The sequence below is a fragment of the Vigna angularis genome, chromosome 9, assembly GCF_016808095.1.
Source record: "Vigna angularis cultivar LongXiaoDou No.4 chromosome 9, ASM1680809v1, whole genome shotgun sequence".
Taxonomy (NCBI): Eukaryota; Viridiplantae; Streptophyta; class Magnoliopsida; order Fabales; family Fabaceae; genus Vigna; species Vigna angularis.
Window position 1 is genome coordinate 28,132,059 of NC_068978.1, and position 12,261 is coordinate 28,144,319.

At 36.4% G+C, this 12,261-nt stretch overlaps 1 protein-coding gene across 1 annotated transcript; it reads left to right on the forward strand.

Annotated features, from left to right (window-relative positions):
- Positions 1–3,941: 3,941 nt before the first annotated feature.
- On the forward strand, positions 3,942–9,529 carry LOC108347376 (disease resistance protein RPV1-like). The gene is made up of 5 exons (XM_017586574.2): positions 3,942–4,534; positions 5,434–6,535; positions 6,677–6,952; positions 7,057–7,833; positions 8,430–9,529. Exons 1-5 carry the CDS (start codon positions 4,008–4,010, stop codon positions 8,904–8,906), a joined length of 3,159 nt encoding a protein of 1,052 aa, XP_017442063.1. The 5' UTR covers positions 3,942–4,007; the 3' UTR covers positions 8,907–9,529.
- Positions 9,530–12,261: the final 2,732 nt, after the last annotated feature.

The window sequence follows — 12,261 nt, forward strand, 5'->3', positions numbered from 1 at the left end:
CATTTTAAAACAAAGTAAAGAACTCGTTGACAACTACATAAACATTTTTAAAATAAAAATTAAAACAGTAAACTAAATTTACTAGTATGTTTTTGTTGGATAGTTTCCAAAATATCTTTGTTTCATGTATATTGAATCTAAGCTTGAAAGCCTTAAGGCTGGTAAGAATTTAAAGAGTGACTAAAGATCAAATTGTAAATATTTTTACAAAAGTGTTACTATGACCAAGATTTCAACTATTATGTGTTATGCTAAGAGTTACTGAATTTTCATCAGAGATGATACTTCTTAATGCACCAAGACCAAGATTTGAATTGGCATATATATCCTTTGGTATTTATCGAATGATTATTCGTCAATAATTATCGACAAAATCTATATCCATTAGTAATTGTTATTGATAGGTTTATTATCAAGAGATTTCAAATCATCGGTAATCTATTGGAAAACAAACATTATCAACAAATTTTGGTTGTTTTCGACAACTTAATATCATCGGTAATTCCAGTTTTTTTGTAATGATATACTATTTTATATTATTCTTGGAAGCAACTGTCAATATTGGTGTATATCATTGTTTTTTGTAAGATTCAAGGAAAATAATAAAATAAAATTTATAATTAAATATAATGAATTAATTTTGAGTGGACATTGAAAATAAAAGGATGGGTGCAAAGGAAAGCCTTACGTGAAAGTAAGAAAATGTGCATGCAATCAAAGGAACTGTGCAATGGGTAATTTAAAAAAAAAAAAAAAACTGGGAACGTGAAACTGAATGAGAGAAAAACTGAATAGAAGTATTATCTTTTAGAATTCAAATAGAATGTGTATTATTTTCAAAAGATTAAGGAAGACGGCTTGGCCCAAAGAGATAGAAAACATAGGGGTTCTTTAGGGTTTGATTTCTTGGAAGAGTGTAGGTATATTAGAGGAATTGGAGAAGGGGAGAAGGAAGAACAAAAAGAGAGGATAGAGAGCTGAGACGTTGGAAAGAGAGAACCGTGAGAGAGTTGTGTGTGGACTGCAGGAAGTCATTGGAAAGGAAGGAAAAACTTGAAGAAGGAGACCTCAAAGCTTACATGTTGGGAAAAGAGATACACCTTGGACTCCATCCAGCTAAGAGGAGTTAACCTAAGTTTCTTTCTATTATGGTTGTTATTTGGATTTTGTGTATCCATTGGTTGAGTTCTTTGAAGGTTGATAATCATGAATATGACATGCACCTTTGACATGTACCTTTGTCTCACACAATAATTCCAACCTTCCTTCCAAAATAGAACTTCTACCTACTGAATATTACAACTCCTTATCATTCACATAATCCATCTCCTTTAGAATATAGTTGTCTGGATCACATGACAAAGTATTACTTTCTCCAACATATGTTAGTGACCTTTTATTCACAAACTTTCCAACCATTATGGTGAAGTACCACTTCAAGAATCAACTCGTACATCTTAACACTACTAAAAAAAGCGGTATCTAACGCGCCAAATACGCTTCGGTTAAATAAAAACCGAAGTATACAAACTTATATACCTCGGTTATTGAATGACCCGAGGCAGAATGCAGATGTTGCCTCGGTTACTGGATGACCCGAGACAGAATGCAGATATGGCCTCGGTTCTTGGATGACCCGAGACCTATACCTCTGCACATAACACTGCAAATCAGACTGGGAGCTTTTTAAAAAACATTAATACCTCGGTTAGCTACAAAACCGATGCCTATACACCTTTCAACTTCAGGTGTTGATTTGAACCGGTGCCATATGCTATTATTTCGGGTATAACTTTCGTGCCATATGCTATTATTTCGTAGCCCAGTCCTCTTCCCTCTCGTTCCCATTCTTATGCGCAGCGTGTTCTTCCTCTGCACTCCCGTTCTTGCTTGCCTCCTCCCTTCGTCGTCGCGCCTGCCGCTTGGGGTTCGCCTCCTTCCATCGTCGCGCCTCCTGCCATCGTCGCGCCTCCTCCCATCGTCGCGCCTCCTGCCGTCGTCGCGCCTCCTCCCCTCGTCGCACCTCCTCGCATCGTCACGCCTCCTCCCGTCGTCGCGCCAGTGCTCGCGCCTCCTCCTGTCGTCGTGCCAATGCTCGCGCCTCCTCTATATCTTCATCTTCATCCATCGCTCCAGATCCGCCGCTCCAGATCCGCCGCTCCAGATCCGCCGCTCCAGATCCGCCGCTCCAGATCCATCGCTCCAGATCCATCGCCTGCTGCCTCATCGCCGCCTCCCCGCTGTCGTCTCTGTTGTCGCCATGCCGTGTTGTTCTGGGTTTTTGGATCTTGTTTTTGGTCTTCTTTTTGGATCCAGAGACATTGGAAACACCATTTTGAAATAAAATCCTCCACTGTCAATCTTGTTCTTGGTTTTGTTCTTGATCCAAAGACATTTTTGTTGTTCTGAGGACTCTTTCATGGACTATTCGAAACGGTGGGAGAGTATACCAGGGAATTAATTAAAAAAAAAACAAAAGCTTATGAGATCGGTTACAGTGGCTCGAGACGTAATCCTGTCCCTTTACGCCTCGGTTCATAACCGAGGCATAAAACCTACCTCCTTTTACCTCGTTCGTATACGCCTCGGTCGTAAAACCGGTGTTTATAATAAATAATAATCGGTGTCATTTCGTGTTATTGCACTAGTGTAAGTAATATATGTTAAAGCAAAACACGAAAAACATAAAAAACATTAATCCTATATTATGCAATCGTCGTAAAACAGTGGCAAAAACCTAAAATTGACACACATAATGATATATATTCTAGACATAAACACTTTCGAACTTCGTTATCAATGAAAGTTCGATTTTTCACTTTCACTTGGGTGTGAATGGAATCCATAATTTCTCTTCTCTTCACCATGAAAATCCCCAATTGATAAACAAAACATTTTCATTTTTTTGATTTTACAGATCAGCCCAAATTTTCACATAAGAAAATCTTTATAGGTTACACATAAAAAAAAAAAAAGATGTCTTGACAGTAGAAAATTCCCACTACAACATACCAAATCAGTTAATATTAACAATTTAAACGTCAACAAAAAAAAATTGATTGATATACATTAACGAATTTAAAAATCAAATTGATACATTTTAAAAAATAGGAACCAAATAAACACATGGTCCCAAAGTGGGAATCATTGGAGTAATTAAACCTTTAACTCATGACTTAGTCATTCATAAAACTATCTTTTAGATATCATTAATCAGATGATATTTACGGAAAACTGAAGAAAGTTTTGAAAACATAATTCAATTTTTTTCAACTTCTTTTTTCCTTATTTTTACAAAAACAAAAATATACAGATTTTTTTCTAAGAATGAAAGTCAATATGGTCGGCAAGGACCTTTAAATTTTGAGAGGAAATGATGGTGAAATAATGCCAAGATTCCACATAGTACATCATAATATATTAAAATAATAAAAGAAAATAATAAACTATGCCTAGTGTATCTGCTTCACTGTGTTTTCGAATTTTTTAATTATTAATTCAATTTAACATATGCATCTTAGTCTAACGGAAGAAAATAAGCAAAGAGAAAATTAAAAGAAAAAAAAAAGCGAGGGGGAGTAGGTAGTTTCGCAATAACGATGTGTGAAAAAAAAGAAATTATTGGTGTTGCACTCATTATGTTTTTACTATTTTTTTTTAACATTTCCTTTCATAGTTTCTAATTTATGGTTTCTGTGTATTGGTCGTTTAAAAAATGTGAAAGTATATAAAATTGAATTTTACAAAAAAAGAAATCACTAATTTTAAGTATTTTTTAAAAGGTTTATCTTAAACTTCTGATATAGAGATATTATATTACAACTATTAATATGCATTTAATGCACCCTTCGTAATAACATATCACAATGACACACTATTTTAGATCAGTACATTATACTCAAATAATTACTCAAGTAACACGTATTATTTCTTTGTGGTAGGATATTTTCAGTTCGTACCATTTGGGTGCTTAGTTTGACCTTTCAGCATAGACGTTGACTTGAATTATGGAATGTGTGGTTTCTGCAACTGATGCTGCTGATTCTTGTTCTTCTTCGTCCAAATCAAAAACCCATTGGAGATACGATGTGTTTCTGAATTTCAGAGGAGGAGACACTCGCAGCACCTTCGTATCTCATCTCCACAGTGCGCTCTCGAACGCGGGAGTCCACACTTTCATCGATGTGGGACTTCATAAGGGACAGAACCTGGGGCCAGAGCTGCTGCGAGCAATTGAAGGGTCTCAGATAGCAATAGTTGTTTTCTCAAGAAACTACGCGGAATCAAGTTGGTGCCTTGAGGAGTTGGCAAAAATTGCAGAATGTCACAGAACTCATGGGCAAGTGGTTGTGCCAATATTTTACGACGTCGATCCATCGGTTGTGCGCAGACAAACGGGTGATTTTGGAAAAGCGATGGAAGCAGTTGCTGTCAGAACATTCCCTAGTAAGACGTTGCTAGATTCGTTGGTGAGATGGAGTGATGCACTCAACCAGGTTGCAAATTTTACTGGTTGGGATACGAGGCAATGCAGGTAACTCAATTTTTTTTCCTTTTACTGAGACGATCTCATATTATTAATATGATAAATTATACTGTATATAATATTTAACTATGTAAATTTAAATTTTATTTTCCAAAATTGTATCCTGTTATGCTGTATTAATATATTAATATTTAGGCTTGATTAATTTCACTTCTCACAAAGTTTTGCTATTTTTAAATAAGTTTTTATTGGGTTTTTCTTTATTAGTTAGATATTTAAACTTTTTATATTTTTCAATTTAATCCCTACAGTTTATTTTTTTAATTAAATGATTGATTTGACTGATTTTTCATTCGATTATCTTGTTAAATCGTCTTTTTGTTTCAGATGAAATAGAGCTAAACTAATAATTCTAAAATTTTGGAAAAAAATACAGCTTATGTTTCAGATGAAATAGAGGGAATTTTAGTTTAAACTACTAAAGAATTCCAATTTTAGTAATTCTTGTTTTGAAATATTTTATATGTTTTGAGGTTATATATATAATTTAAATTAAAAAATTACTAATCTTTTATTAAAGTAATGTAAATGATTATTTCTTTAATTTAATTTTTTCAATACGTAAATAGCTATTTCTTTCCGATATATAATTTAAAAATTGTTTAATTTAATTTGAAAAATAAAATCGTGTCTTACTATAAGTTTTAAAAAGTAAAATTTCAAAGTTAAAAGTTGAAATCGTCTTACTCTATTAACAAAGCCACCCAAAGGATTTTTTTCACAACTCTCTACCCTACAATTCATAGAACAAAAATGTATTCCACCATCTGCTTGAGACAGATAAATGATAGAGAAATATAGGCATGATTGGTGATACATATTTTTTGGTATGCAGTTTTCTGAAAATGTTTTTAATTTTCACTCTGTCTTTCTTTTTATTGTTGAAGGGATGAAGCAGAACAAGTGAAGAAAATTGTCCAGGGAGTTTTGGCAGCGCTAGACAACACATCATTATCTATTACCCAATTTCCAGTTGGTTTAGAATCCCGTGTGAAAGAAGTGATTATGTTTATTGAAAATCAATCAAGCAAAGCTTGCAAAATAGGGATATGGGGGATGGGAGGATCAGGTAAGACAACCACAGCGAAATCCATCTACAATCAAATTCGTCGTACATATGACTATAGAAGTTTCATCGAAAACATTAGACAAGTTTGTGAACAGGACAGTAAAGGGTATATTCATTTTCAAGAACAGCTTCTTTTAGATATCCTAAAATCAGAAGTTAAGGTACATAGTACGGAAGCAGGGACCACTTTGATTGAGGAAAGACTTCGTGGAAAAAGCACACTCGTTGTACTTGATGATGTGACTAAGTTGGAGCAAGTGCATGCCCTGTGTGGAAATCGTAAATGGATAAGCTCAGGAAGTGTGTTTATTGTTACATCTAGAGACATACGATTACTTCATTTACTTGAAGTTGATTACATTTATACAGTGGAGGAAATGAATGAAAGTGAGTCTCTTGAGCTTTTTAGTTGGCATGCTTTTAGGGAATTAACTCCGACACATGATTTCATTGAACTCTCAAGAAATGTAGTTTCTTATTGTGGAGGACTACCTCTAGCCCTTGAAGTTCTTGGTTCTTACTTGCACAAGAGAACCAAACAGGAGTGGAGAAGTGTGTTATCTAAGCTAAGAATAATTCCCAATGATCAAGTTCAGAAGAAATTGAGAATAAGCTTTGATGGTTTAGAGGATCAGATGGAAAGGGATATATTTCTTGACATTTGTTGTTTCTTTATTGGGAAAGAGAGAGGTTATGTTACGGAGATACTGAATGGCTGTGGACTGCATGCTGATATTGGAATAACAGTTCTTATAGAGCGTAGTCTGGTGAAAGTTGAAGAGAATAATAAACTTGGAATGCATGATTTGGTACGAGACATGGGAAGAGAGATCATTCGTCACAGTTCTCCACAGGATCCTGGGAAGCGCACCCGATTGTGGTTTCAGGAGGATGTACTAGATGTATTGACAAATAATACTGTAAGAACTTTCTCCACATACAGTTTTGAAACTTTTCTTGAGATAACTTTCCTTTCCTTTCATAAGAACGTTTTACTTTGACTATCATTTCCCTGTGAACAAACAAAAGTGGTTTGTTTTTTTCTGCCTTTTTCATCTCAGGGGACAGAAGCCATTGAGGGATTGGCATTGAAATCGCATGGAACTGGTAGAGATTGCTTTGAAGCAAATGCTTTTAAGGAAATGAAAAGATTGAAACTGTTGAAACTTCACTCTGTACAACTCACTGGATCTTTTGGGCATCTTTCTAAGCAGTTGAGATGGATCTGTTGGCAAGGATTTCCTCTGAAATACATACCTGTAAACTTTTATCAAGGAAGTGTAGTTGCAATAAACTTAAAACACAGTCATCTTAAACTAGTCTGGAAGGAAACTCAGGTATATATATTACATTCCAATAATTATTATTTATCGCCACTAACCTAAACAGTTCATTTTCCATTTTCCTCTGACTTGTGTATGAAAATGTTTGTCTTCTGTAGTTGTTGAAGTGGCTAAAAATCCTCAATCTTAGTCATTCCAAAAACTTGACCATCACCCCAGACTTTTCTAAACTACCTAATCTTGAAAAACTCATTCTCAAAGATTGTCCAAGTTTGTGCAAACTGCACCAGTCCATTGGAGATCTCTGCAAACTTCTTCTGCTAAATTTGAAGGACTGTACAAATCTTAGCAGTCTGCCAAGGAGGACCTATAAGTTGAAATCTGTGAAAACTCTAATCCTTTCTGGTTGTTTGAAGATGGACAAATTGGATGAAGACATAGTGCAGATGGAATCCTTGACTACTTTAGTCGCGGAAAATATTGCGGTGAAACAAATTCCCTTTTCGATAGTAAGATCAAAAAGCATTGGATATATATCACTGTGTGGACATAAAGGATTGTCACGTAATGTTTTTCCATCTATCATTTGGTCTTGGATGTCACCAAAAATAAATCCTCTATCTGGTATTTACCCATGTTGGAGCATGTCATCGTCTCTAACCTCCATAGATGTGCAGAGTAACAATTTGGGTGATCTAGCATCAACGCTTACAAGCCTTTCAAAACTTCGTAGTGTTTTGTTGCATTGTGACACGGAGTTTCAGCTGTCTAAAGAATTAAGAACAATTCTGGATGATGTGTATGACGTAAGTTCAATTAAATTAGAAATAAGGTCAAATGAATCGCAGATAACAAACCATTCGTTGAGGCCTTATTTGATTGGAATAGGATGCTACCATGAAGTCTTCAATACTCTCAACAAGAGCATATCAGAGGTTCTTTCTGTCAATTCTTTTTATATAATATTCATCTTTACAATTAAGAGACATGGAATAATCTTGTTAAAAGTATCTATAGGAGATCCAATGTGTGATTCTAGAGTTATTCCCCTTTTATAATATCAGGGCTTCCAAAAGTTAACTTGTTTCAATAAATTGAAAGATCTGCATGCCAAACAAGCCTAAAAAACACTCATTTGTGAGATGAGTTTTCCTCCTTCATTACTCCTGCACCTAAAAACTAAAGCTCTCTTATTTCTTTTTTCTGTTTTCTATCCTTTCTTTCACTGTCTTTGATTTTGTAACACTAGCCAATGAAGAGCCTTTTAGCCTTACCTATAAAAGTCCACTTTGTATTACTTTCAAGATGTTTCACATATAAAGTCCATTTTTGGATTATTAGTTGACTATTCCTTATATAATGTCTCAATAAAATGGACTGAGTGAAAGGAAAAACAGTCTTGGCGATTAGTACATGCATGTTGATTTCCTTCTGCACTAAAATGATTACTTCATGAAGTGTTTTTTCCTCCACATGCAATATTGTACCCGATACGTTAGATAATGACTTTGCTGTTTTGTATATGGTACAGGGATTCACTACCGATGAGTTTTGTGATGTTTTTCTTCCGGGTGACAACTATCCACTTTGGTTGACTCGTACAGGTGAAGGACATTCCGTTCTTTTCAGAGTCCCTGAGGATCGTAATTGTCTCATGACTGGAATGTTTTTGTGTGTTGTTTATTCATCAGCCCTTGAAAAAGTTGCACATGAATGCCTTCTTAGTGTCTTGATAGTTAATTACACAAAGTGCACCATTCAAATATACAAACGAGACACAGTAATTTCTTTCAATGAAGAAGATTGGAACAAAATAATATCACAGCTAGGATTTGGTGACCAAGTGGAGATTTTCGTAACTTTTGGGCATGAATTGATTGTCATGAAGATGGCTATCTATCTATTATATACTGAATCAGCTGACATGCCAATGAATCCTTCTTTGGAACCAAAGGAAAATGCCCTCCTTAGATTCCTAAACAGAATTGTAATGTGTGACTTTTGGTAAGCCATATCTTTTTTAGGAATAAATCAGTATTCCTTATGGTATCGAATTAAATCTTAGTTTCCTTAATTGATAAACCTCTGTTGGGTAAACGTTAAATGGATGGGACCCACCACTATGCTGATTGAGGGATGTGTCTTCACTTTAGCTAAAGTCTTCCGGAAAGTGCTTCTTGTTTTATGGTTTTTGTATTGTGCACTGTGTTTGTCATTTGTATGAACCTCACTTATAAAAGTGTGGGAGAATAATTGTAGGATGCACCACCACCGAGAGAAAGAGAAAAGGAAGAAGGAATAAGAAAGTTTGTGTGTGCCGAGAGGAAGAGAAAAACAGAGTGATGCTTGTGAGTTTTTAGAGTGTTGTGTTTACGTACTCCTGTATTAGAAAGTTCTAAATAAGAGATATATTTTTATAGATACCAACAAATTGGTATCAGAGCTGTGAGAACTTGAGTGTCCGAGAAATAAAAAAGAGAGTGAGAAATGGCAAACCTTGCAAACAGTGTGTCCCTTCCTCAATTGACAAAGAAAGTCAACTTTGATAATTGGAGTGTGCAGATGAGAGCTCTTCTTGGATCCCAAGACGTATGGGATGTAGTGGAGAGTGGGTACGAAGAACCCACAGATGACGAAGGACAGACGGCTGCCCAACTTGCAACGTTGAAGAAAACGCGTGTGAAGGATAAATCAGCTCTATACATATTGTACCGAGCTGTGGATGAATCTGGCTTTGAAAAGATAGTAAATGCAAAATCTTCAAAAGAAACGTGGCAGATTCTGGAGAAAGTATACAAAGGTGACAACCGAGTCAAGCAAGTTAGGCTCCAAACTCTCAGAGGCGAGTTTGAAAGTTTGAGAATGGAGGAAAAAGAAAGAGTAACCGAGTATATATCTCGGGTGGATGCAGTGGCAAATCAAATCTGTAGAAACAAAGAGGAGTTACCAGCCAATCGGGTTGTGGAGAAAATTCTGAGATCATTAACAGATGATTTTGAGAGCATTGTGTGTGCCATTGAAGAGTCAAAGGACTTGTCAAAACTCTCGGTTGAAGAGCTTGCAGGATCTTTGAAGGCGCACGCACAACGGAGAAGAAAGTTGTATCAGCCACTTGATCAGGCACTTCAGGCAAAGTTTGATCTGAGGAGAGGAGCTCGGAACACTCAAGGCCGAGGTGATCCTGGAGGAAGAGGCCAAGGACGAAGAGGTCAAGGCCAAAGTGATTATGAAGATGAGGAAGAGCAAACCGGTCGGCAGAATTGGCGTGGCCGAGGACAATGGAAAGGCCGAGGAGATCAGTCAAGTGTAGAGTGCTTTAGATGTGGTAAGCACGGCCATTATGCATATGACTGTAGATCGGCTGAGTGCTATAATTGTGGTAAGCCCGGTCATATAGCAAAATATTGTAGGGCTGAGAAAAAGGAGGAGATGAATCTCCATACAGAGGAAGCGGAGAAAGAAAGTGAAGAGTTAGGAATTTTGTTGATGGCAAGGAGCCCAGACGCAGCGTTGCCGAGAAAGAGCCCGGACACTGCATTGAGGAGTTGGAGATCGAATTCTGAACTACGTCCAAGTTGCATGAAGATGTGGAAACCGGATGCCGAGATGCGTCCGAGGTGTGAAGAGTTGTGGAGATCGGATGTCGAGACGCATCCAGATTATGCAAAGTCATGGAGATCACACAATCCAGAAAGGTGTTTGGTCAGTTTGTATAGCTCGAAGGAGCTTGTAGAGAGCGTGGTGGATAGCTCAACAGAAAGCACAATGGAGAGTTTGCTGATGATTTTGCCAGATAGTGTAGAGGAGCAGGTGGAGAGTCCGAAAAGTCCATCAGAGAAAGTGGGAAACTCAGATTATGTTTTTATAGAGAAATTTCAAGAGGTTCTTGCAGAGCTGGATCGAGAGCGTCGAGCCCGTGTTGCCGCAGAAAATACGATGTCCGAATTGCATGATTCATTAAAGCAATTAAAGATGATGGATCAGGATGCTACAGAGAAGCGTGATAAAATTGACCACTTGGGAGATGATATTTTTCGTGAGAAGAAAGAAATGACGAAGCAACTAGAAGAAAGTGCAACAGAAAGTGTCGCACTGCGGTCGGAGGCTGAAAACTTCAGCAGTATGGCGAATAGAATAGATGAAAGTGTAGAGATGAATCCAATTAGTGAAAAATCAGTTATGGTCAAGAAGAAGAGAGTCAAGGTCAAGAAGAAGACTACCGAAGCAAAAGAGATGTTCGACAGGAAGAATCCAAGTAATAATGGAATGAGTAAATTTGGTGTAGGATGAGAAAAACTCAAGACCCATTTACGTTTACGGAGGAATTTTGTTGGGTAAACGTTAAATGGATGGGACCCACCACTATGTTGATTGAGGGATGTGTCTTCACTTTAGCTAAAGTCTTCCGGAAAGTGCTCCTTGTTTTATGGTTTTTGTATTGTGCACTGTGTTTGTCATTTGTATGAACCTCACTTATAAAAGTGTGGGAGAATAATTATAGGATGCACCACCACCGAGAGAAAGAGAAAAGGAAGAAGGAATAAGAAAGTTTGTGTGTGCCGAGAGGAAGAGAAAAACAGAGTGATGCTTGTGAGTTTTTAGAGTGTTGTGTTTATGTACTCCTGTGTTAGAAAGTTCTAAATAAGAGATATATTTTTATAGATACCAACAACCTCAACATCCTAAAAAATAAAAATTAAGGCATTAATGACATTACCCAAAATGTAAAAGCTATTTTTTAACTGACTAACACAAGCAAAAGGAAATATATATCAAGAAATAAACTGTCACTTCTATTTCTAATGCTGTAGCAGAATCAGACTCTCACTTCTATTTCTAACACTTCAACAGAATCAGACTACGTCAATTCTTGCAACTACATCTTCTTTCATCATTCGAACTTAAAGCTATGTTCGTGTAGATAAGAGAAAATTCTTTAAAATAAGTTATACTTCTGTGAATCAAGTGCCAACGGCTGCTGAGATTAAACCCTATACTTAACTTTATCAGCTAATAATTATTTACATTCCAACTCTGCACAATATGACTATTTACCAATGAAAAAGATATTTGCATTTCTGGTTCTTCCATCTTTTTAATTTCAGAGATAATAATACAACATATTAAGAATTCCCACTTACGTGTAACTTTTTCTGGTCATACATGTTACCATCATTACACTTAACTATAGCAATTTCCCAAGAGGGCACCGATCTTGTTTAAGGTATTACCCAAATACTTTTCTTCAAAATATTTTAGAATCAATATGATTTCACAAATTTCTGCCCTAGGAATACCCTAAGTTGGACAATTAAGATTGTAGTTAGACTACCTATTATCCACAACGTCTTTTCTAGTTAGGC